Consider the following 27,383-nt stretch of genomic DNA (forward strand, 5'->3'; position numbering starts at 1 on the left):
TATCACAAGTTCAGAATTATGTGAACAACAAAATGGAATGGAAGAGGACAAGAAAAGAGCAAAAAATTATATCAAAAGTGAAATATGCAAAAAACCAACATAAGGCCTCAGATGGCCTTTTCCCTCGTCACTTAAATCCTTAAATTAACTTTGTTTACTAATCCCTGCTCCTCCCCTATATTTACAACTACTTAAGGAACCTTGGACAGACAGCAATGAGATTAAATTGATAAAGTCCCTGCTACTTGTAGTTGGTCTGCTGCTCAGATGAACCAAATGTGTTGTCGCTGCAGTAATGGTCAGACAGGGGAATCTCTTCCTGTCCCCCGGCTTCCTGGACGACACTCTCAGCCACAACTGAGCCACCAAAACAGGAAGCGCTGCTATTCACTGGGATATCAGTTCCTGCAGGACCAGATGCAGTCTTTCTGATGATTCAGCGATATGCCATGTGTTGTTAGAATCATCTTCCCAGGAGTACTTCCTTTGATGTTTTTTCTCTTTTTGTATAGTTGTGTTGACTTCCTGCCTTGAACCACGGTTGCTATGGCTAACTCAGAGAAAGCTCAGTGGCAGAAATGTTTGCAGACCCGCCGCTCCACTATCAACTGTATCTCAAAGGGTGCAGAGGACAACAAAACATTCCCATTTTCTCAGGAGAAAGCAGTCAAAGCCTGGAGCTCTCTGGAGAATTTGGACAGTCCTGGCGTCAAAGTCGACTGTCTTAAGGCTGAGGAGAGACCCAAACAGGATCAGGACATCAACCTAAACGTTGGAGGGAAAGTGTTTCATATTCCAAAACAGAGTGCCATTAAATACCCTGACACCCGGATAGGCTCCATAGCTCTCTGCAGGGACCGAGCGAAGCTCCTCACACTGTGTGATGACTACTCTGTACGCAAGAATGAGTTCTTCTTCGATCGTGATCCTGCCTACTTTCACCATGTCTGCCATTTCTATGCAAGCGGAGTGCTGTGGATCATACGGGAAATGTGCCCCATCCAATTTGAGGAGGAAATCGAATATTGGGGCCTGAGCCTGAGGGACACCCAGCTCTGCTGCTGGATGGTGTTCGAGGAGAAGGCAGACGAGGTGAAGGACAACCTAAAGGTGGATAAGGAGCTAATGGCAGAGATCGAGGTGAAGTACGATGATGAGTTATTCAGAGACATGATGTTTGGGAATGTGCGGAAGGCTCTGTGGGACATTGTGGAGAATCCATACTCTTCATCTCTGGCAAAGATTTTCACTTTGATTTCGAACCTATTTGTGCTCTTCTCCATTGTCGCAATGAGTCTCAACACCGTGAAAGAACTTGAAATTTATAAAATCAACAACAAAACACACATGGAGTGGGTGGAGATTATCACCATTGTGTTTTTCACCTTTGAGTATTTAATTCGCCTTATCACCACTCCAAACATCAGGGTGTTTTTGAAGAGTGGACTCAACTTTGTGGACATGTTGTCAGTCACGCCTTATTTTGTCCAGATCATGTTTGAAGCCATGAGTGATGCAGAAGATTTAAACGCACAGGAAGACCTGAAGGCTATGGCTCGGTTCAGCAAGGTCAGCCACGTCCTCAAAGTGGTCAAGTTGCTGCGCATCTTTCGGATTTTGAAGTTAGCTCGCCACTCAACCGGCATGAGAGCTTTTGGGTTTACACTGCGACAGTGTTACCAGCAGGCTTCTTGCATTTTGCTCTTTATTGCCATGGGAATCTTCACTTTCTCTGCTCTTCTGCATTCAGCTGAGAGGGAAACTGAGGAGTCCCCCATCAGCAGTATCCCATATGCGTGGTGGTGGGCTGCAGTAAGTATCAGTAGCAGTATAACTCGGTATCATGCTCCACAAACATCTACCCAATATGTCTTCTTTCTATGTATTAACCTGCCTGTTGTGTTGTATAATCAACAATATTGCCTTGGAGGAAAGAAAACTAGAAAAGAATTTTTTTTTTCTTCCAGTCTAACACTAAAGCAGCTTATTTGCTCATTAATCTCTTCTCTGATTGCAGACCTGCAGGCTTCCACAGAAAATGTATGTTTTTTCTTAATGGATGTTGAATCCACCATTATAAATTGTTACACACAAACCCATTAAACACTGGATTGTGTATTTGGGTGAATTACAGTAAAAATGCTCATTTTTCAAACATTCTTAAGTAAGACCATAAGGAAGCTTCTTTAAGCTTTCTTAAGGTCACTCCAGGATCAATCCTATATTCAATGTATACAGTTTGTTACTATTTTTATTAGAGCAGCATTTGTTTAATTAGTTTTTCTTAATAAAAGTATAATGTTCGTTTCTTGAAAATGCTAGTGCTTGTACCAAACACAATTTAACATCACAAAATTGCGTATTTCTTAGCATAATGCTGTGTTAAACAGTGTGGTTACTTGGTCCTTCAAATACAATTGACAGTGTTTATGAGTGGGAAGCCAGTGAGGGATCTGGGGCCCTTTAAAAAAAATATAACACAATATACCAACATGCAAGTCCTGGTTTGAAATATGAAATATTTTATTCTTTTTTCAGCACTGGAGGATTTGATAATTAATTTGCTGTTTGCAGGACACATTCATGATATGTGCAGGTGCGACCCTTTACGCTCTGTGTGTACGCAGCTTTTTCTGTTTCTTTTGTAAAACAGGCTCCAGAGCCTTGTCAATGCACTGGTGATTCTGATTGTCTTGGAATATCCCGTCTTTTATAATCTTTGAAGTTCATTGTCCTGCACATTTGCAATGTATGGGGGGAAAAAAAGCATGTTTCAGGAAGGTTTTTTTTTTAATTTTTATAAATGTCATCTTCTCTAGTGCAATATTAAGACTACAGCACCTTTCATCCTCATCGAAGCCACTATCTTTTCTTGTTTTAGCTGTACAATGGAGACATAAGCTGTACAATGGAGACATAGCAAGTATATTAACAGAAAAATTGCTCTTTAGATGACAGAGAGAGGACTGGCGATGATGTTCAATCGACAACAGCTGGATCACTGTTGCTTTGTCAGAACTCTGCAGGTTTGGTTAGGAGAGGCAGTCTGGTTGTACAGAATCAAAGCCTTAAAATTCTCAAGATGTTTTTGAAGTTACACATGAACAGCTGTTGTACACTAGAAAACATAATTCTTCTTTTAGTTTCTTGCATCAGAAAATTGTTGATAACAATCCTTCCAGTTACACCAATTAACCAGCATTAACAACTGTCCAAAGTGTCAGAAGATATGATGTTTCCTTGGCTAACTGGCCTCTTAGTTAGCTTTTAGCTCATTCTTATAATCATCATGAAGCACCATACAGTGAAGGCAATGTTCCTGAAAACTGATTGTAGGACTGTTGACTTCTTTCTCTTAGGTCAGCATCTCCACTGTGGGCTACGGAGATGTGGTTCCTGTAACTATCCTCGGCCGATTCGTGGCTTTTGGCTGCATCTCATTTGGTATCATCCTGAACGGCATGCCGATCTCTTTCCTCTTCAATAAGTTTTCTGATTACTACAGCAAGCTAAAGGCCCAGGAGTACAACTCTACTGCAGTCCAGCGTCGCCTTCAGCTAAGGAAGAGACTCAGACGCAGAATGCGTATGTGTTTCCATCGCCCTGAAGACGACAGCAGCGCAGATGGTCACCGTGAGGTCCCAGACTGAGGGCATCTCAGAATGAAAGAATGACAAACTTGAAACAGCGTCTTTGTACATGGCAGTGTGCTTAGTGCAAATAAAGGAACCTAACAAAAGAACATGAGAGTGACACTGAGGGGAGGAAACGGAGGTGGAGTGTGGCTTTGCAAAGATGCAGTATCTGGTCTCCTGAATGACCCACTTTGACTTTCTCATTGAACAGACATTGGAGAACCACAGATGAATAGCTTAAAGACACCAGTGATCAAGCTGAGCAGTTTTCGCTCTGGATGTTTGAATAACTACTTTTTGCACTGTAAAAAAAAGAGTTTCAGAAAAGGGGCCCCAAGTTTGCAACTTCAACTGTACCCACCATGAATCTTAACTCAAACTTAAAGCTTGTGAATTGTGCCTAAATTAACCGACTATGGTTTTCAGTTTGAGTCACGTGTGACTGTCATCCTTGAAAAGAAGTTCAGATAAATACAAGGGTTGTTTAAAGCATTAAACTTTATGGATGAACATACAGTTTTCTCTTATTATGTGCCCGCTTTCTGTCATACAAAGTTAAAGCAGACCGGTGACTTGTGGGCATCTGTAAATGTATGAAGACCCTTTCTATTAAACTGCAACATCAGCTAACACGGATACCAGAACACAAACCACATTTTTCATCCTTTTAGTGAACCTTCGAGATAAGATTGAAACACTTTTCATCACAAGAAGAAAAATCAACTGATTTAACTTTTTAAATGGTGGAAAACGGTAATTCTTGGTTGTTAATCACAAAGCAAGCTTTTGTCATTTTCCTTTTTGTAATTATTTTTTGTATAATTCATTTTTGATTCAATATTTTCATCATGTTTCTACATTAAGATAAATAAAACTTGAATAGTAGACATCATGCACTGACATCTGACTGTCTTATATTACGGTGGGAAATGATCTGCTTCCTCTTTAAAACTGCATAAAATCTAACTTTCATTTCCTGTTATGTCAAAATGTGACAGCTTGTCTTTAGAGTACCTCAGCTCTGGACTGATTTTTGTTTATTTTGTTGAAACGTCCAGTGCTGACCTCAACGGAACAGAACACATGCAGGAGGAAGCATGTGGGTTTGGAGAATGTCACTATAATTGGCACAGTTCAGTGTTCCATCACAGACAGTGAGATGACCAACACCAGCAGCACTCGTGCATCCCCAAACCATGATACTGCCTCCACCATGCTTGACAGCAGGTACTGTACATGCTGGAGATAATGCCTCACCTGGCCTTCTGCGTACCCTCACATTAGCAGGAGAAAGTAAAACTGGAAACTGGACTTCCTGGCTATCCGGTTTTTATGTGCTTGGACCCAACAACGTGGGGCTAACTTCTGTCTCTCATTGATCAAGGGCTTCTCAACAGCCTTGCAGGACCTTAGACTATGATCGAAAAGTTGGCCACGTACGTTGTGGATGGAACACTGGACACCAGTTTGGTTTGACCACTGCTGCTGAAGCTCCTGTGATGGCAATCGGCAGTATTCCCTGCACATGCTGCTCAGGATGTCATGGTCTCGGAGAAGAACCTGAGCAGAGAGAACATGGTTGAGGCAGAGGAAGGTTTCAATTGGGTTTATTGGAAGGAAGGGGTGAGGGAGTACAGGGGGTGAGGAGCAAGACCTGAGAGGGGTGCGTGGGGGGAGGTCCAGGGGTCCAGGTAGGGAGATCTGGGGATCCAGGCTGGAAGGGCTGGGGGTCCAGGCCAGGAGGTCCGGTCAGGGAGATTCAGAGGTCCGGTCAGGGGGATCCGGAGGTCTGGTCAGGGAGGTCCGGTCAGGGAAGTCCAGTCAGGGAGGGCCGGTCAGGGATCACAAGGCAGGAGGCGAGCCAAGGCGGGGAATCACAGCGGGGCATGAACAGGAGGGAGCCAAGGCGGGGAACCAGAGAGGAACGAGGTTTGGCCGGCAGGAGGGAGTCCGGACAGCTGGGTCTTCTAGGTGAAGAGAAAAGAGAAAAACACATTAGTTTTGTCCTTCAAAACACGCAGAGAGAACCAGCATGGCTAGAGCAAAACTGACAGTGAGTCGAGTTTGACAACCTGGCAGCGAGTGGAAGGAAGAGCCGGTCTTTATTGCAGAGGAGTGTAATCAGTGGTTGACCTACAGCTGCCTGGATCCTGGGGAGCGAGCTAATCACCTGAGTGAAGGCAGCCGTGAGGCTGCACTCCACCCGGTGCAGCACTGAGGAGAGAGGGAGAGGAACAACAGAGGGAGAGAGGGGTAATAGAAGGAGAGAGGAGCAAGAGAGGGAGAGAAAGGAGGGAGACAGAGAGAGCACACGAGGGGGAGTGAAAAGGGGGGAGACAGATGGGATAGGGGTATTTGGGATGCCAGATGGGGAGGACGGGGGTGAGGAGGGAGCTCTGACACAGGATGTAGTCATTTCTTGCTGAAGAAACCCTTGGACATTCAGATCTTGGTTTGTCTTCCAAGCTGTTGGTTCGTTGGTATTTCTACAGAGTGCATTGAACTTCTGAAAGACTGCATCTGCACTGCCTGGCTATCTGGCAGCAGCTGTCCTCTGTATTCTGAGAGTCTGTATCTTCAGGGATATTTCCTGTTTTAGGTTCCTTGTTTTATCCATTTTTCTCTCTGAAGAACTTTCAAATGTGCTGACGTTACATAGACATGAAGCACAGCAACAAAAATTACGTCTTTTAATACAAAGCACAACCTTCATTAGTGGATCCCTGGTACCAAAATGACCCACTACTCAAAATTTCTTATATATTTTTATGGAACCTATCAATTTCAAGTTTTTAATAGCTTTGTTTAGTATTTTGGCTGTGATTGTACAAAAAGAAATTCCACTTGAAGATCTGAGAGTGATTCAATATTTCACAAATGCATGGGATGTCAAAAAACTTTTTTCCAACTTTGTATATTGGCGTTGTTGGCAATTTTTCCTTTGCACATTCAGTTTTTCGTTTTCTACGTGTTGGTTTTCAACTTCTCAATGAGCTTGAGAGTTGGTGCTGGTCAGGTAACAGAGCGAACTTAGTTTATAAACCGTGAGCTTAAAGATGTCACCCAGCTCCTGTAGCTGAGAAGCATCAGGTCATAATTATATTGTTATTTCACGATTTGACAGGTTGAGAATTATTTCTTAGTTGTTCTCAGCACTGTTACCACAGGCCACTGTTTTTGATTCATGTCTTGTTTCTTCTTGGTTTAATTCACTTGAAGCAACAGGTCTCTGAGTAAGAACTGAATCATATTATTAGATTGTTATTTTCTGGTTGACAGAAGCAGACAATTATGCTCTTCTTTCTTTACCTTTCTGGACTACTACTTAGTTGGGTTTCCAAATATGGCACTGTATCCATACTGCATGTGATCAAATATTAGATACAAATTTGTGATACCAATTAGTCAGGACCTTCACTGCAACAACGAACAATGTGGTGCCTGAATGTCGTGGTGACATTTTATCTCCAGCACTTCCTGCCAATCTTTAATAACCTTCAAGTGCATCCAAATTTAAACCTTGAAGTTTGTGTATCAATGTTTACAAAACAAATTTTGTAGCGATATGTCTACAGTGCAAAACAGGATAGCATTTTACTTTGACATGAGGCTAAAAAACAGTGAAGATAAGGTCCAGACAGAGTGTACGGCTCTTGTTTTGTTCTTTATCTGTATGAGCGTAGTATCGTTATGGTTATCATCTCAGGAACACTTTACAGAGGAGACAGAAGACACAAATCATCCTCCAAAACACAAGTGATCATTACATTAACCACCTGAGCCCTATAGGCTGCTTTTTTAAGTTCTTCCAAAGTAAAATATTCCCAATATCAATCAACAACAGCTCCACAACTTTAAGGCCAAAATGATCAATCTCAGGTAGCATGGATGAGAACGAAATGGAACATTCTGACAGACAATAAGTGTCACATCATTAAACCTGAGTGAGAACTTGACCTCTACCTGGTCAAAACTGTACTTAAAGAGTAAATTGCAACCTAATAACAATGAGTCACTAAAAGGTTGAACTCTGCTCTATAAACTGTGACATGCTAGCCTAGCCACGCTAGACAACCCACGGCAGCGAATTTAATTCTCTGCCAGGGTGGGTCTAGTTACCCTCCATAAGGCTCAAGGCTGGATGCTCCTAAAACTGGCCGGACCAATCACCATGAAGTGCAGAGTCAGAAGGCGGGCGTAACTAAGTGACGACAGAGGTGAGCCGCTTCTGACAGAAATAACCGGCGTACAATAAACAGTTATCTTTCGATTCGGCTTTGGCCACAGCCCTTAAAGATTTGAAGCTAAAATTCAACTTGAAAGATAAACAAAGGACGGCACTGAAGTGTTTCATTGAGAAGAAAGACGTATTTGGACTTATGCCGACGGGATATGGCAAATCCTTAATATACCAGTTGGCTCCGCTGGTTGGGAAGCTAATGGGACTTAGCCACAATCCGCCGGCGCTCTAGGAACTATGTCAGCCTATTCGTTGCGCTGATTGGTTGTATACCTACCCAATTGCTGCAGAGTGATTTGAAAGACAACCTTTTAGCCCGCCTCCCTCCCTGTCGAGCGGCCCTAGACCCTTGTGCCTTCAGAATTCAGAACATGGGTCTAGCGCGGCTAGGCTAGTGAAATGCAGCACCGCCGAATGATGGAACAGAAACAAAACACAACAAATGCTGCATTCATTTGCTCAAAGTAGATGGTGTCTGTTTCAAATGTGCAACAGTGGAAAAATGGCAGCAGGTTGCATTTTATTACCAAGTAACAGTCTGGTGCCAGGGCAGGAACTCCAGGGTGAAGAGGGTTAATCTGTTCACCATATTTTAAAGATATCTAGTTTTTAAAGGAAGAAATCCTGCTTAAGTATTTACAGTGAAAAAAATATCACTAGTTGGGAGGTTCATTCTGGACCCTGAAGCCTGTAACTGATTAAGTAATCTTGTTACTAATTAAAAAATGAACCTCCATTTTCACTTTTTTTTCCCAACATGGATTAATGGTCCTTAAAAGAGTACTCCTGTGGCATAGCATTGCTCCCATAATACTGCTGAATTCACCATGGACAGTTTATCTTTGTCATCCCACACATTCTTCCTCCCAGTCTTGTGTTTAATTGCTAACAGAGTAAAGGATTGGATGCTAGTGTTGCTTGAGGTAGCCTGGAACCTTCAAATGCTCTCGTCTTTGTAACTCTGATTTTCATTTTCTTTCTTTCTTTTTTTTTTTTTTAAAGATTTGTACTTTCCAGACCAACTATCAGTAATTCATCACACTTTGCGCCACTCCCTGTGCTTCATATCAGTAGTGGAAGCAGACAAGCTGCTCTGTAGGTTGAATCCAGACCATATCTTCGATGTTTCCTCTGTCGTCAAGTGAGAAATCTTCTAATTATTTATTCGATAGGGACAGTGCAATGAACATCTATTTTGACAGCAATAGAATAGACATTAATATGCCAAATTATAGCAACAATTCTAATTCGCATCAACTGTCCCAATTATGAAGGTAAATTGTGACTCAGAGCATAGAATTTATACACAGATCGGCTCGTTTTGTAGTTTTGCACCAAATATCTCAGCAGGACCGGAAGTACGATTTCTGATTTGCACCTGTAGATTTCGGATTTGCACCTGTACATTTCGGATTTGCACCTGTAGATTTCTGATTTGCACCTGTAGAAAACAGAGAATGTGTGACTCGTGGGGAGGATTCGAGTGGTTGTAAGTAGCAATTTGTGTATTTTCGTGGTAAATTATTTCACATACTTATTGCACAAGTTCACATTCAGATTTGCACATATTCAAATTCTCACCTCAACTTCACTTCGTACAATACAGGTGCACAAGTATGTTTTGCACTTAGTGTCCTGCAACAATAGGTGCAAAATGTGAGCATGTCAGTGTTGAAATATGTGACTTGTAGAGAAAGATTTGTACACCTGTAAATATGATTTGTGCACCTGTAAATATGATTTGTGCACCTGTAAATGTGATTTGTGCACCTGTAATTACGATTTGTGAATGTGTATTTTTGTGTTGTATTTGTGGGAAGAAAAAAAAATCGACACATACAAAAAATTATTTTACAAGTACACAACTCATAGAGTGTGGGAAATCAGATTTGCTGATACACATACAAATTCAATGTACACAACTACAACTTCGATGTTACAGGTGCTCAAACATTTTGCACCTGAAATACCTCCATAGAGATTCGTCATTGGTGTGGACACCTGTCACTCAAACATGCCCGACCAATGGAGAAGCATCCGCCCACTGTGGGATGTTTGTGTCAAAATGATTCAATCGCAAAAAACAGGCTTCAAAACTTTTTTCACTTTGATCGGAAAAAAAGGTGTTTGAATGCCAAAACAAAGTCGAAACACTCCGAACACTTTTTTATTTGCTTTGATTGAAAATAATTTTCTTGATTGAAGCTATATCTTTTGTGATTGAGTAATAAAGAAACAAACGTCCTACTCATTTTATGGCTCAAAACCAAAAATATGACTTCAATCAGAAAATATATTTTCAGTCAAATAAAAACTGAATTCAATAATGAAAACATTTCAATCAAAGAAAAAACGTGTTCGAATGCATTTGTTTTTTAGTCTCAAATATTTTTTCTATTGGGAAAACGTTTTTGTCTTTGATTGAATTTTTTTATTATTATTGAAGTGACCTTTTTTTTATTGAAAACATTTTTTGAGATTGAGGATGCTTTTGTTTTCATCGAGTAATAAAGAAACAAATGTCCTACCCATAATATGGCTCAAATCCAAAAATATGACTTCAATCAAAAAATGTATTTTCAACAAAAACAAAAAAATTTCTATCAAAGAAAAAACGTGTTTATATGCAATTTTTTGGGTCTCAAATATTTTTTTGCGTTTGAACAAGAGTTTTCTTTGATTGAAAACGTTTTTTTTTTTGATTGAAGTGAAGTTTTTTCTGATTGAAAACATGTTTTGCGATTGGAGCAACTTTTTTTTCGATTGAAGAATAAAGAAACAAATTTACCTCCATACCCAATAAGAAATGGACTACAGTGACGCATGGCTTTAATCGAAACCAAGACTGTGCTTATGATGTACTACTGTATATATATACTTATATATATATTACATCAAGATATTTGATGTGCTTGTCCTTGGAGCAACATGTGCAGATCCAATTTTGGGCTGACAAATGTATAATAGTGTGAAGAATTATAAGTCTTCTCTGCAGTTTCTTTCATATTTTGAAGAGTATTTTTGCTTCCAGATAAGGGATCATTACTGATGTTAAACAGGAAGTTAGCACAGAATTTAGCTATTTTACTCTTACTTCACAGAGGGTGAGGAACTGTGTTTGAGGAAGTTTGGGGCAGATATTCCAGCTTTTGCTGTATGAACCGCTCTAATGATAAAAAAAAAAAGAAATGAAAATAAAAGTGTCAGTGCCACCCAATGCTTACATTCACAGCCGTTTGGTTTTCGGAAGCCAAACTATTTTAAATTCAGAACTCTGTCATTGTGGTCCAGTCCCTTCTATTCCCTTCTAAAAGCTCCATAGCTATATCTTTTATCTATTACTCTGTCAATGTCCAATGCAAACCATGCAGCACATTTACATGAACATTTTGTATATGTACTTACATGCATCTGACAGCATCTACTTATTCACAGACATAACTGGTAGCTGGAAAATTGAAAGCTATGCTTTTGTACTGGGTTTATATGCAGCAGACCCATTTTGATAACACATGCATGAATTAGCGTGCATCCTGCAACTGTATGAAATTTGCTTAGTTGTGTTCTGTGTGAAGTAGTGAAAGAAGTAGAGGTTCAAAAACTATATGGGTGGGATCATTTAGTAAAAACTGACTTCACAGAGAAGCTTCAAACTTTGTTGCTTAATGGATGCCACTCTTCTGCTTTTTACAACAGACAGAGCAAAGCATGTTGTAAGATCAGTTCAGAAACTTTTATAAAGCGATTTCAGCTGTGCTCATAAATTCACATACCCTGGCAGAATCTGTAAAATATGTACCATTCTTTAACCCTTTGATGCAAAGTGTGGGTCAAGAGATACCGATTTTCCATTGGATTTGAGTCATTTTTGACCCATGCTGTGCTTCAAAGAGTTAATGAAAACATGAAGGATCAGAGCAAATACAACTGTATGACAACAAATGACTTTGTCTGACCACTAACCCTAAATGAAAGAAGCGTTCTTCCATGATCACACACATTTTCAAAAAAGAAACTGGACAATATTTCACAAATTTTGCCAGGGTATTGGCAAGAAAATTCTTGTACATATTTTCAAAAAAATGAGTAAAAAGCTTCCAAAAAATCCTAAAAATATCTAAAGTTATTACGTATATATCAGTAAAACGTCTTATATTTTCTTTTAGAACATTCACACAAAAAAATCAACCAAAATCCAGTGAAATTTGCTGGATTTTTTGTAAGAAATATCCATCCATTCTCTATATACCGCTTTATCCTCACTAGGGTCGCTGGAGCCTATCCCAGCTGACTCGGGCGAAGGCAGGGGACACCCTGGACAGGTCGCCAGTCTGTCGCAGGGCTACATATACAGACAAACAATCACACCTACGGGCAATTTAGAGTAGTCAATTAACCTCAGTATATTTTTGGACTGTGGGAGGAAGCCGGAGTGCCCGGAGAAAACCCACGCATGCACAGGGAGAACATGCAAACTCCATGCAGAAAGATCCCAGGCCCACCCCGGGATTCGAACTGGAGATCTTCTTGCCGCAAGGCGAAAGTGCTTACCACTACGCCGCTGAGCAGCCCTTGTAAGAAATATTTTAACATTTTTTTTTCCACCAAAAAATATTCAAAGATTTCCCAAAAATGATGAAAATGTTAAAATCAGAAGTTTCACTGTGAATTTTGTTATTTTTTTTCCACTGGTCAGTTTTGACCGGCAGGACAACGAGGGTTAAATGTATGCTTGTGGACACTTTCCATAAAGCTTGGGAACTTGTGGCCTAGCCTGCCTGTCTTGTCATACCTGAGCTGTTTTTGTTTTGTTATTTTTGTTATGTTTGTGTTTGTTTACTATTATACTATTTAAAAAGAAGAAGAAAACAGGTAACTAGACTGGCTGGCAAACAATATTGGCTGAGTATGGTTACTATCCGTCTGGCTCATATGGAAGATGAGGACAGTGTGGTGATCACTGACACCTGCCCACGCGCCAGTTCCGTTGATTGTAACTGGCTGCACCTGCCCGCTAAGCACACGCCACGCGCACACTCACCTGGCAGAGAGGGAGAGAGAAGGAGGGAGAGGAGGGGAATCTGCCGCTATCAGGCGTCAGGTGAATGGCGTTACTGGTACTGATTCATTTTGAAAATGTTTTACTAAGTTTAACTTCATTTTCCCATTTTTTGTCCTTTTGTTTTACCTTCTGTTGTCCATTGCACTTCCTCATTATCCTTCTTTTAGTTTTTATCCCGTCTGTAAGCACTTCGTAAACTATGGTTAGAAACCTTTTTAAAAAAAATAAAAATAAAGTTTTGTTGTAAATGTATATTAGGTCTTTGTTTAAACTTAAGGACAACCCTCCATATAACTCTCATGTTAACAGTAAATATACGTTTCTATGCGTACATTCTGAGCAAAAAAAAAAAAAAAAGAACCGAATACAAAGGGATTTTACCCATACAGAGTCAATGCCAATCAATTTATATACATAATTCTCCAATTTTTAAGGACGATCGATCAGTGATGTGTAGATGATGACGCTATGGTGACGCAGAGACAGGCTCCGCCCAGCAGGCAGCAGAGTCATGCTGCTGAAGGACTTAGGACCAAATACTGATTTTTCTCAATACATACAGCCAGGATCGGTCTTCTTTATCGAGTAAGTACACTCTGCAGCTCCAACTTTACAAAACGCTCTTTAGTTTTCTTGTCCTGAAAAATGATGAGAGACTCGAGCGAGTTTCTGCAAAGTAACGGTTTATTTTAAAATCTCTACTTTGCGCTGATTCGATCCATTTCCTCCATCTAATTGGGACTGATTGCTTCATTTAATACGGTTAGCAAATGGCAGGTAAATGAGAAACAGTTAAAAAATCTATGATCTACTATGAAAATGACTTGAGTTTGATTTTTATGAAATGTTTGATTTACTTTCACTGTCCTCCATTATAGAGACATGTAGACTGTTGTATGTGAGTCCTCTATGAGAGCGAAATATAAATGTCACCTGACCTTTTCATTTAAGACCTGTTGAGAAACACAGCTATAACGTGCTGCCTGCTTCAGTACCTCTGATTGCACTTTTGTGACTTTTGCACTCCTCTGTTTTTTGTTTCAAAGAGCCCTGTAACAGTAAATTTCTCCTTTGTGAGATCAATAAAGTCTATCTTATCTTATCTTATCTTACACGCCAGTAGCGTCCCTGTCGTTTATGAATATTTCCTTTAATCTATATATATATATATATATATATATATATATATATATATATATATTTTAGAAACAGTTACTTTATGGGAGGCTGATCTTGGTCTTATTCTATGTATTCAAAAAGGGGGGATCACAGGAATATAAAGTGACTGCAATATCTTTACATGTAATTTGGATATTTGGTGACAGATTAAGGATCTAGTGAATCATTAGCCTTGTAGAGTTCAGCTACTACCAGGAAATGAAAGTGAAATAAGATCCCACCATCTTTACAGGGAGTCTAGAAAACTGATAGAGAATCTAACACAAACTGGACAGTTGTTGTCACAAGCGATGCTAAAATAGACTGTACAAATAAATACAATTCTATGTTTTTTGAGTGAGAACTATGAATAAAGAGGAAAAAATACATAAAATTGCATGGTTTGTGGCTAGTGACGCTCAGGCCGTAAACTCCTAACAAGAATTTTAATAGAGTAAAAAAAAAAGTTTTTTTTTTTTTTTGCAGTCTTCTCTGAAGATGGTTTAGACCTACAGCTTGTGTATTAAAGCTCTTTGCAGGACTGTAATCAACAATAGTCTCTACATTTGAAGAACTGGAACAAGTATGCTATTAAAAGTACACATGGCACTGTGCAAAAACCCCAGTACAGGTGAAAATCTTGTTCTCCAGACATTACTCTGAACTAAAAAATGTTGCTAGAAGTACAAAAATATATCACAAAAATGTAGGTTACTTGAGGACAATATCTGATTTGCAGATACTGCAATTAGAGCTTTGGTTAGATTTTTTTTAAAAGTCAAACTTCTGTTCATTATTGATTAAACCCTCGGTCAGACATGTTGCATAATGTATGTGGTGGCATTTAATTCGAGCATTCAGTCTACATTAATTAATGGACAAGAATTAACAAACTCTGAAACTATAAATCTGCTCAAATTAGATGCAATTTAATTGCAGCTGTTATTTAACAGCCACACCTTGTGTATCCTAATTACTGCCTTTGTGATTTCCTAATTGTAGTTTTTTCAAACTATTTAGTTTTTTTAATTTGTCGTTAATTTTTTGATAATTTTGCAGCAGATTCATCACTGTTATTATTTTCATACTATTAGATTATTATTACTGATGCATCCTGTAAATACTGTTTGTTACTTGAACCCATAGAAGAGCATTTTATTTTAGAAACCAATCGTGTAGCCTTAATGTGCACAGTAACCAGAATTGTCAGATTCATATCATGAGAGAAATAAAATATTTCCATCTATGTAAGTCGAAAGTAAAAATAAACTAAAAATATTAAGCACCAGCAGACTGCTTAACCCTCCTGTTGTCCTCATCCACGGGCACCAAAAAATATTGTTTCCTTGTCTGAAAAAATTCAGCAAAAAATTCCCCAAATTTCTGAAAATTTGCAAAACCCTTCAGGAAGAAAATTCCAATAATTCCTTAAAAGTTTTATTTTTAAAAAATCCCCCAGATTTGGCAAGAATTCTTGTAAATATTTTCAAAAAATGAGTAAAAATCTTCCATTAAAAATCAAAAAAATATCTAAAGTGATTACATATATATCAGTAAAACGTCTAATATTCTCTTTAAGAACATTCACATAAAAATCAACCAAAATCCAATGAAATTCATTGGATTTTGATAGATTTTTTTTTTCCCCCTGAATGTTTTTAAACATTTTCAACATTTCTTTTATTCCACCAAAAAATGTTCAAAGATTTCCCAAAAATGTTGAAAATGTGGACATCAGAAGTTTCACTGTGAAAATATATATATACATTTTCCCACATTTTCAAACTTTAAACTGGGTCAATTTTGACCGGCAGGGTGATACGAGGGTTCGAAGTAGTAAATAATATTTTGGGATGCAACGGGGCAGTTTTGTTGTTAGTGTCGACATCATGGGTCACAGATTTATTGTTGAGAAACACTGCATGTTGATAGAATGAGCAAAGGAGAAATCATAAGGACACAACACTAAACTCATTAAACGCAGGCGCACCTTGATATAAACACACCTCAGGACTTCAAGCTACCTTGTTGACCATTAACTCGTTAGGTTTTACATTTTTCATGCTGTCAACCATGTCATTAGAGGTTTGATTTCCTCATGCTAACAGAGTGAGGCTTGTGTTAAGTTGTGGGCTGGGAGCTTCCCTTTTCTGGACGCTTCACAAAATGGCTTTTTAGTTTGTTTAACTGACTCAATGTCTGACATCGCCCGTGTAACACGTTCCACCCAGTTTGAGGAGACATGACAGCGTTTGATTTGTCGCCACCCTTTGTGACAGGACCATGTGTGGACGTTGCAGACAGATGCTGAGCCGCCTCATGGCTGCTCTGAAGCTTGTGCTGTTCGCCCCTGTTGGCATCTGCTTGTTGCTCAGGGAGTCATGTCCCTGAGTTGAGGCCCCCAGAGACGGCTCAGTGGGTGTATTTCATGGTTCAGTTTCAGAAAAATGGTATGATTTTTAAAGCCACAACTCCAGAATGAGCTGTTGTGTCTCCAGTAAATAATTTGTTGGTTAAAATAATGCTTCAGCCATCTGTAGAATGAACGCACTGCTCATTTAACCCTCCCATCCCTTCTAATCAGCTGAATTGCTCTTAAAGTTTTGAGTCCAGTGAGGCGTAGCAAATGTTAAATGAAACCACACATATATTCCCTGCACAATTAAGAAACGATATCTCTCCTACCAGCATTTTATGGTGAGATAAGTTTCAAAATGTATCAATTTCACAACACAAAATTTAGTTTGTCTTTGTTTTAATGGATAATATATAGAATCTGGAAGTATTATCAGGTAGGACGACAGAGGATGTGGGTAACTTAGATGAAAAAATAAACCAAACATGATACAGCTTATATGGCTGCTCCTTATAATGGACAAGATAAGAACAAGAAATCAAAGGCAGTGAAATTACCCTGAAAGTAGTTTGTGTTTTATACAGTTAAGGGCAGAGAAAAGCACCGATACTGGTATAGGTTACCTTTAGTATTAGTTTGTAAACCCTTAATAGCAATGTACAAAAGGGGAATTTGTAAACATCAATAGTCTTTCCATGGTCAGGATTTTCAGCAAACAGTATTTTGTCATCTGCTCTTTGTTCCTCAAAAACGATAATCTGATTCTCTCCACTTCTGAGCCAAGTTCATCAGTTTCTTTTTTTTCTATGCCATAAAAGTCTTATACCTGGAAAACACAGTTTTTCAGTGGACTATTAAGATCAAAAAAGAGTGGTTCAGCAGGAACGCACTCCTATAACTCACGGTACTGAAACTGCACGGTCATAATATTGCACTTTGAAATGAATAATTGAGGCACAGCGGCATGGTTTTTTTATTCGTTCTGTATTAGTTTAGTGCTGCTGAGTGTTACATTGTTCTGCTGGTGCTGGTGGTGTTTCTTTTCAGAAGCCAATAGTGGGGGTGAATTTGTGAAGGGAAATGTTTTGAGAAACTGCTCTTCTCAATATTGTGCCAACTCATTTGTGCGACAGGATGTGGCTCAGGTTAGCCACAGATAATGCTGCTCTGGCGCAGTAAGTTTCAACCGTTACTTTTATTTTCAACAAATGTCATGCACGCACATTTAGAGGAGCTGTTTTCCCCTGTTTTGATTGGGAAGTGATACCCTTAAGACTGCAGGACATGTCGTCCTGCCAAAGAGCAGATTCTGTTTGTTGTTTACTTGTCAGGCCTGTAAAAAAAATATTAGCAATATAATAAAAACATAGCTTAGAATCAATGCTGGTCTTTATAAGAGAAGCATTATTTTTTGGACAAATACTGTACTTTAACACTTGCGCCTTGTGTTTGCTCACAACTACATTATAGTGTGTTATAAACTTTCATTTGAAGGTTTATATATTACTGGTGAAATGTAAATATGAATTAAAATGTTCATAGTTTTTTTTTAAAACACAAGAAAAAGTGTCCCATCACTGCTTGGTATGCAAATAAGCAGCTGTGGTTTAAAAAATGCAACATATCAGAATCAGAATGTGGTTTATTGCCAAGTAATGATATTTATGAGCTCTTTGGCACTGACAAAATAGAGCTGATGACAGGGTTTCTGCTGGTGAATCAGACCGGCCCTAAGTTGACTGTCCAAACAGGCCAAAGCATCCAGGAATTTTTAAATATGTATTTTTGAAAGTTAATGAGGGGTGGTCTGGTTGGAAACAGAAAAAAATACTTGGAAAGATCATCAGCAAAATGTGTTAGCCAGAATGGGAGCTCACTGCAAGGAAACAGCAGGTCTGAGAACAGTGTACTTACCCCTAACAGAGGTGCCTTAAACTTCCATTCTTTCTATCAGCCAACAGGGGGCGACTCTTTTGGGTCAAATTTTATTAAAGTCTATGTAAAAATGATCTATTTCTCACAAATACACATTTTCCTGATGAGTTCATTCAATTTCAATTCAGTTTTCTTTAAATTCAATTCAGTTTTATTTATTTGGTGTCAATTTACAACACATCATCTCATAGCACTTCACATAGTAAGTTACAGACCTTAAGATTTAAACAAGGAACAGAGAACCCAACACTCTAGAGTTTCCTTTGGATTCCCTATGAGCAAGCAGACAGCGATAGTGGTAAGGAACCAAAAAAAACCCCACCTCTTTAATGGGGAGGAGGAAAAAAAAACTCTGACAAAACCAGGCTCAGGGAAGGCAGGAATCTGCCTCAACCGGTCGGGTGAGAGTGGGGATGACGGGGGAGGTGGATAATAGGAGGGGGTGGGGATTTATGATCTCAGTTGTTAATTTCAGGTGTATATCAATACAAAATGATGCTCATTTTGTAAATCATGATCCCATTTAGAGTCAAACAGATGATAAAGCAGAGTATGCTTGTTGTGGCTACCTTATGATTATTATTTATGCTATTATTTATAGTCTTTTATTGTGCATAGAGGGACAATCAAAACAAAATGTCACAAACATAAAAGCTTAAAAACTTGGATATTTTTTGTCAGACAGTCAAATACTGGTTGTGTTAATGATGAGGAAAACACTGCAAATATATGCAGCTCCAGTGAGTCCACAGGTGCAGCTGACAAGTTCCTCGTATTCAGTAACTTATTAGAGGAACTATAGGAGTCGACTTTGTTGCTGCCATTAGTCGGTTGCTGACCTATACCCACCCTACATCAAAAAAGACAATTGGCTAGCAGGTCACACCTTTTTTCTTGGGAACCCTGATTTCTAATAATATATTCTATTTATTGTTGCCTTTCGTGTCACTCATGGTCATATTGCATCACAGAAAACCAATAATAAAACACACAATGAGTTTAAAAAAACCAACACTGTAATAGTATAAAATAAAATGCAGTTGATGCCGTGGAAGTGAGTAAGAAAATTAGAAAATCTTGTTTTAAGAGCAGTATTGAATTTGGTAATGGAAGTGGATGCGAGGAGGAAGTGAGTTCCAAAGTTTGAGTGCAGTAGGAAATGCAAGTCTAATGAAGGTGAGTGAGATAGGCTGATGGAAGATGATAAAAGCCTTTAGATGTTACAAGCAAGATTTTAGAATTGCATCACAGGAGGCTGGTATAGTTGAAAAAGCAGGGGTGTGACAGGTTCAGCGGACGTTAAATGTTTAACAATCTATTCTGGGGGACTTGATGTCAGTGAATTGGTTTATTCAGGAGGATGCCCGAGGACTGTTAGTCATTATGTGATGTAGGTAAACAAAGACTTCAGTGGAATGTTGTGCAAAAGTAGGGTGTGGTCCAGATATGGTGGATAGAGACAAGAAGTGACACACTAATTATAACCGAGGAAAGGGGGGGCTGTCGATGATCAGAGCAAGGCTGTTGACCTGTGTTGAGACGATTAGCTTCAGCAATGGGAAGTGAAAATACCAGTTGTTGTACATTTAAAAACTGACATCCAAATAAAGGTTTAAAGCCCAAATGTGTATATATATATATATATATATATATATATATACACACTCAACAAAAATATAAATGCAACACTTTTGTTTTTGCTCCCATTTTTTATGAGATGAACTCAAAGATCTAAAACTTTTTCCACATACACAATATCACCATTTTTCTCAAATATTGTTCACAAATCTGTGATACTGAGCACTTCTCCTTTGCTGAGATAATCCATCCCATCTCACAGGTGTGCCATATCAAGGTGCTGATTAGACACCATGATTAGTGCACAGGTGTGCCTTAGACTGCCCACAATAAAAGGCCACTCTGAAAGGTGCAGTTTTATCACAGCACAATGCCACAGATGTGGCAAGATTTGAGGGAGCGTGCACTTGGCATGCTGACAGCAGGAATGTCAACCAGAGCTGTTGCTCGTGTGTGTGTATATATATATATATATATATATATATATATACATAACATTAAATTTGTTTTGAGTTTTCCCTGCATATATTAAACATTTAGTCAGAAATGGATACAAATTACGATTTGAATAGTCAGCTGAGTCATAGAGGCATGACACATCATTTCTAAGTTCTTGCCTTAAACTGTTAGCTACACACGTGGACAAAATTGTTGGTACCCCTCAGTTAAAGAAGGAAAAACCCACAATTCTCACTGAAATCACTTGAAACTCACAAAAGTAACAATAAATAAAAATTTATTGAAAATTAAATAATCAAAAACAGCCATTACTTTTGAATTGTTGATTAACATAATTATTTAAAAAAACAAACTAATGAAACAGGCCTGGACAAAAATGATGGTACCTCTATAAAAGATTGAAAACTATTTGACCAGAGTGACATGATTAACTCAGGTGTGTCATTTAATTGACATCACAGGTGTTTCCAAACTCATAATCAGTCAGTCTGCCTATTTAAAGGGAGACAAGTAGTCACCCTGCTGTTTGGTGAAAAGGTGTGTACCACACTGAACATGGACAACAGAAAGCGAAGGAGAGAATTGTCCCAGGACATCCGAAAAAAAATTATAGACAAACATCTTAAAGGTAAAGGCTATAAGACCATCTCTAAACAGCTTGAAGTTCCTGTGACAACAGTGGCTCATATTATTCAGAAGTTCAAGACCCACGGGACAGCAGCCAACCTCCCTGGACGTGGCCGCAAGAGGAAAATTGATGACAAATTGAAGAGACGGATCGTTCGAATTGTATCCAAAGAGTCCAGAGCAACCTCCAAAGAAATTAAAGGTGAACTCCAAGGCCAAGGTACATCAGTGTCAGATCGCACCGTTCGTCGTTGTTTGAGCCAAAGTGGACTTCATGGGAGACGACCGAGGAGGACACCACTGCTGAAAAAAACTCATAAAAAAGCCAGACTGGAATTTGCAAAAATGCATGTTGACAAGCCACAAAGCTTCTGGGAGAATGTCCTTTGGACAGATGAGACCAAACTGGAGCTTTTTGGTAAGGCACATCAACTCTATGTTCATAGACTCAAAAAGCAAGCATACGAAGAAAAGAACACTGTCCCTACGGTGAAACATGGAGGAGGCTCAGTAATGTTTTGGGGCTGCTTTGCTGCATCTGGCACAGGGTGTCTTGAAAGTGTGCAAGGTACGATGAAATCTGAAGACTATCAAGGCTTTCTGGAGAGAAATGTGCTGCTTAGTGTCAGAAAGCTTGGTCTCAGTCGCAGGTCATGGGTCTTCCAACAGGACAACGATCCAAAACACACCGCCAAAAACACCCAAGAATGGCTGAGAGAAAAGCGTTGGACTATTCTAAAGTGGCCTTCTATGAGCCCAGATCTGAATCCCATTGAACATTTGTGGAAGGAGCTGAAACATGCCATTTGGAGAAGACACCCATCAAACCTGAGACAACTGGAGCTGTTTGCTCATGAGGAGTGGGCCAAAATACCTGTTGACAGCTGCAGAACGCTCATTGACAAATACAGAAATCGTTTAATTGCAGTGATTGCCTCAAAAGGTTGTGCAACAAAATATTAAGTTATGGGTACCATCATTTTTGTCCAGGCCTATTTCATTAGTTTGTTTTTTTAAATAATTATGTTAATCAGCAATTCAAAAGTGATGGCTGATTTTGATTATTTAGTTTTCAATAATTTTTTATTTATTGTTACTTTTGTGAGTTTCAAGTGATTTCAGTGAGAATTGTGGGTTTTTCCTTCTTTAACTGAGGGGTACCAACAATTTTGTCCACGTGTGTATTTTGTTATTCCCTTTATTTCAGGAATGGCAACTCACTGAATAATGTCTTCTCTTTAGGGGAGTGGTTCTAATTGATGATTTCAACAATAAACAATTAACAGCCAGTCTTAAGATCCTGTTTACCTTTTCAGACATTTTAAATAGAGCTTCAAATTGGAAATCCCCTTGTAGTGGTTGGCCATTTAATTTGACTCTGTGATATCTGAATCTTAGTGGAGTCAGTCTTTAAATTCAAAGTTCAATAAACAATCATTTTTGGTTTTGGTTTGCTTCAGCAACTCTTCACAGATATATCAGGGTGTAATCATGTTTCTCTCCTACATTTCTTGTTTACTTTTTTCTAGGCAGGTAGTGTACAAATCTATAAGATTTTGGCTTCTTGCCTTTCTACCCGTTACATTCATGCAGTGTGTGAGGGCCTGCAAAGCCAGTGTTTACCCATAAACACTAACTTGTCATACAACTTCAGCAAGTACTAACTAATTCATTGTTTTTGTCTTGTCTGCAGAGTTTCAAAAATGAGAAGAATCAAAGCAACAACATTCTTGATGGCTGGAGCTCTTGGTCTGTTGGTCCTACATATCTGTAAAGATTTTATTGACCACAAAGTCATGCGACGCCATGCAGAAGTGAGAGAGGATCACAGCCAAAGAAGGCAACCCACGAAAAACAACTCTTACTTATTCTTCTGGCCAGGATGTCAACAAAATATGTCTGCTGCCAACATCTCAGACTTCAACTCCCTCCCTGGTTCCATAAAAGACTTTCTCTACTACCGACACTGCCGCCATTTCCCCATGCTGCTAGACCTTCCAAACAAATGTGGAGGAGCTGACAAATCTGCTGACGTCTTTCTTCTGCTGGTCATTAAAAGCTCGCCTGCAAACTACGACCGCCGAGAGGTGCTACGCAAAACCTGGGCCAAAGAGAGGTTACACAAAGGTGTGTGGATTCGAAGGATCTTCATCTCGGGAACGTCGGGTGCCGGCTTTGAGAAGAACAGGCTGAACAAAATTCTAGAGCTAGAGCAGCAGGAGTACCATGACATCATTCAGTGGGACTTTAGTGACACATTTTACAACCTCACCTTGAAGCAGATACTGTTCCTGGAATGGATGGAGAGAAACTGTCCAAACGCTCGCTTCCTGCTGAATGGTGATGACGACGTCTTTGCCCACACAGGCAACATGGTCGAGTATCTCCAAAGCCTGAAGGACAATGATGGAAGCAAACACCTTTTCACAGGACATCTAATCCAGAATGTGGGGCCCATTAGATCATCAGGGAGCAAGTATTATATCCCAGTTCAGGTGCAGGAGTCCAACTCGTACCCTCCTTACTGTGGTGGTGGGGGCTTCCTCCTGTCCGGTCATACAGCTCTGGTCATATACAACATGTCTCTGTCCATCACCATCCTTCCTATTGATGACGTTTACATGGGGATATGTCTGGCCAAAGCAGGACTTGGTCCTTCCTCCCATATGGGTGTGAAAACAGCAGGACTGCACATTCCCTCCAGCACATTAGACGGATACGACCCTTGTTTTTATAAAGACGTCTTATTGGTACACAGATTCCTTCCGTCTCAGATGTATCTGATGTGGCACAGGATACACGATCCTACTCTGAGGTGTTTCCCTTCCACAAAATAGCATTAGCAGCACTAAACTGAAGCTTACTGGTGGTAACAGAGCTTGTTGACAATTTACACCTTGTACTCAAATGGACTTGGGAATGATGGGCTTTTTTCTACATACTTTGGCTAGAATGAAGAAACTGTCGAGCACATTTACCTCATCCACTGCTGTCTGGGTAATGGTGGGACTTCAGATCTTGCTTTGCGTCAGGTTGCATTGTTGGCCAGATCTGAGCAGATAGACGCAAAGCACTGCATGAACTGACACATTTGTTATTTTCTATCTGTGTTCTGACTACCTACCAATGCAGTAGATATCAGATATCACGTTTCTCTTCCCTAATGAATGTAAGATCAATATCTTCTTGCCTTCTGACTCACCAAATGCCGCATGTGTCTTTACCAGTTTGTGTGATGTTGCTGTGTAGGTACTATACAGTCCTGGTGAGTGAGCATCTCAACAAAAATATGGATTAATGGTTATATAGATCTGTTGGTGAGACCAAACTGTGCAAAAATATATATACATATAATGCTTACCAACAGCAAGTCCTGGGTCTTTAAATGAACATTTCTTTCCACATTTGAAGCAATGCTGTGTGTATGCAGGTTGACAAAGCTTTTTTAAAGTCCCAAAGCATACATGTAAGGGAATGATTAAACGGTATGCTTTGTCTGCTGTAATGTAAGCTGCAGTCTTCAGCTGTAAGTATTTTCCTCATCTGGACTGCACTGTTTCAAATATTGCCACGAATCTCAAATGACAATTTTGCCACTGCTGACAATGCGAACTGAATATGTTTCATGTGGAAACAAAAAGCTTTCTCAAATGTGGGAGGATTTACTGAGTTATCCTGATGTAAACAAATGGGTCTTACTGATGGACGCTCATTAGTTCTCCCTTTTTCTTTTTTTTTAGTTAAATTCAGTTGATGATATATATTTGACTGTTTTCTCCAGTATAAAACATTCCGATTTAGCTTCTTCCTGCATTTGTATCTGCTAAGATAGTTAACATCTGAATTTTGACACAGAGTGTGTTGTGAAACTCCATGTACTGATTGATGTAAACTGTCCCACCCACCCTGAGCATATAGACGGAGTCTAATTGATCAGTTTATCTGTGCAGAGCTGTGGACCGCTGTGGGAGCGGAGGACCTTTAAGTGATTTTTTTTTTTGTCTGCAGACACAGTTCGGGCACAGCTGTGGTTAAAAGTGGCTGCTGTTGCAGTTTGTGAAAGATCACACTCCATCTGTGAGTGGACGTTTCCTGTAATATTGATTGATTGTTTTGTGACCATTGTATTTACTGTCTATTTGACATTGGTTTTGTGATTGTGTTGTAATTAGAGATGAGTTACAATCCACGATGTATTCTGACTACCAGCGGATTCATGTCCATGATGCTTTGTCTGCTCCAAGCATCGTCAACAGCCAAAAACTGGTACCAAATATTCCTTGGTCATACTTGCTTAATGTTTGGTCAGATATTTTAATCACACTTACGTTAAGTTTAACACTGTATTTATGCAGACATCTGTGCTTTGTATTGAACCCTTCTGAACAGGAGCCAGCTCTGTGTGACTGGAGTCAGGCTTTAATGAAATTTAAGAATGTGGTGTCCACAGCCTTCCAAAAATTTAAAGATAATTCCTCAGGGTTGCTTAACAGCAAAAATGTAATGTTATTTAATCTTCTGCTGAAGCTCAGTTTTTCTTCTGTTTTGTGTCAGCTTGAATATTTGTGTTACAGAAAGGGATTCATGCGTTTGTGCCTTTTGTCTATATTTTTTGAACTGTCAAATACTCATATTTAAAGAAGTTGCTTCTAGTACATAATCATAAAAAAGATTAATATCAGGGTTTTTTTTAAAAAAAAAGTTGACATGTTTTCTGTGTGTGTGTGTGTCTGTGCGTGTGTGTGTTTACCTTGTCCTATATTCAGTATAGTGAACTGAATACAGACGGAAATGTCCCAGTGTGATTTTGATGCTGCTACAAAGAGTTTGGACTATTAGAAAATAAAAAAAAAACAACAACTTTGAAATAAAACTTTTGATGGACTCACTAAAACAATAAATGTAATGATATAAAAATATACATACAGTATATTGTTGTTTGACTTTTTAAAGGGCACACATTGTTGGAAATATATTGAAGGTTTATTAGATGCACTTTAATTTTTTCAAAGTTATCCAACAGAACAGTTTGCAGCGGCGGTAATGAACCAGAGCTGAATAGCTTTCATTTGTGTCTTCTTCCATATAACAGACATTCTATATGTGTATTACGCATATAGATGATAACACCGTGCTCAGCTGTTTACATTCCAGCACCCATAGGTTAGATTTTGCAAGTTGCCTCAAATGAAAGAAGGAATGAGCAGCATAGATTGCTTCTTTGATGTAATACTTGTAGCATGTATGAAACACCTTCTGTTAGGCAGCAGCTCTTAAATTATTTGTCAAAGTACACAAAAACAGTAACTATCTTGCAACTTACAGTGACCCTTTTTTTTCTGAAAAATTATACTGATGCAAAGTTGTTCATCTCATGCTCATCACACCTGAATGCTGCTGTGATCAAGTCGCCTTCTGAACGGCTGGATAACGGTGAAACATGCATGTTAGCAGAGCCTGATTACAGGATTCTTAACAATCCAGTCATAAATCTGCTGCACAGATGAGCTGTCAAACTCTTTCTTCCTCCACAGGTACGATACTTGAAGGGATGTTTGAAGATACTTCACGTAGCTGATCAATCTGAATTCTTATCTGCTGTGTTGCTTCACGCCTGCATGTCAAAATGACATACCTAACACGATTATCTTTCGAGTTGCTGACAAAATCATAGATGTCTGCAGAGGTTCAAGGGAAATCGGGTGACACTAAAGCATGTGTGTGCATGGGTGAATTCTGGGTTCTTAGGTGAACACCCACCACCTCTTAAATGCGGTTAAAAAATTGTAGCATGACATACCAAGCTCTGACCGACTGTGTCAGGTATTTAGTTCATTTAAAATGAAGATAGAAAAGTGAGCTATCAAGCTGTATCTACTTTTTCCAGTAGTCCAAAGCATTGCCGGTCATTCTCAGCTGACAAGAACGTGTTTCCAGTGCAGGAATAAACACATTCCCTGACTAGATGCTAATGCCGCCACCATGCAGACACATTTTACCAGCAATTAAACCTTTCTTCATGTTTCTTGATTTGTCTTCCTTATTTTCTACTTTTAAAGCAGACAGGCTGGTAAACTGGAAACATAAATGATCCAGTACTCTGATTTATTTTATGTTGTCATTTGTAAACACTAAATATAAAGGGACACATTTACTGATAAAAGTTGAAACATACAGAACCTACTGTTTGGTTTTTTTTTTCTCTCTCTATTTGTATTTTTGGTGAATGTGAGACCCTCATTTAGCTGAGCACTACATGATACAATACAGCTGTCTTGTATTATACCCCTCCATGTATTGGAGGTGGCATGTAAACAGTGCTATTTTTTCTTC

General features: G+C 39.2%; 2 protein-coding genes across 2 annotated transcripts; both read left to right on the forward strand.

Moving 5' to 3' along the window:
• The first annotated feature begins 252 nt into the window (after positions 1-252).
• Positions 253-4,495, forward strand: LOC110962603 (potassium voltage-gated channel subfamily V member 2-like). Its single transcript, XM_022210591.2, has 2 exons — positions 253-1,812; positions 3,360-4,495. The coding sequence occupies exons 1-2, from the start codon at positions 547-549 to the stop codon at positions 3,648-3,650; spliced, it is 1,557 nt and encodes a 518-aa protein (XP_022066283.2). The 5' UTR covers positions 253-546; the 3' UTR covers positions 3,651-4,495.
• Positions 4,496-13,429: 8,934 nt separating this feature from the next.
• On the forward strand, positions 13,430-25,971 carry LOC110962608 (N-acetyllactosaminide beta-1,3-N-acetylglucosaminyltransferase 3). Its single transcript, XM_022210598.2, has 2 exons — positions 13,430-13,522; positions 22,744-25,971. Exons 1-2 carry the CDS (start codon positions 13,449-13,451, stop codon positions 23,885-23,887), a joined length of 1,218 nt encoding a protein of 405 aa, XP_022066290.2. The 5' UTR covers positions 13,430-13,448; the 3' UTR covers positions 23,888-25,971.
• Positions 25,972-27,383: the final 1,412 nt, after the last annotated feature.

Source organism: Acanthochromis polyacanthus, chromosome 4 (genome assembly GCF_021347895.1).
Source record: "Acanthochromis polyacanthus isolate Apoly-LR-REF ecotype Palm Island chromosome 4, KAUST_Apoly_ChrSc, whole genome shotgun sequence".
In the NCBI taxonomy this organism is placed as follows: domain Eukaryota; kingdom Metazoa; phylum Chordata; class Actinopteri; family Pomacentridae; genus Acanthochromis; species Acanthochromis polyacanthus.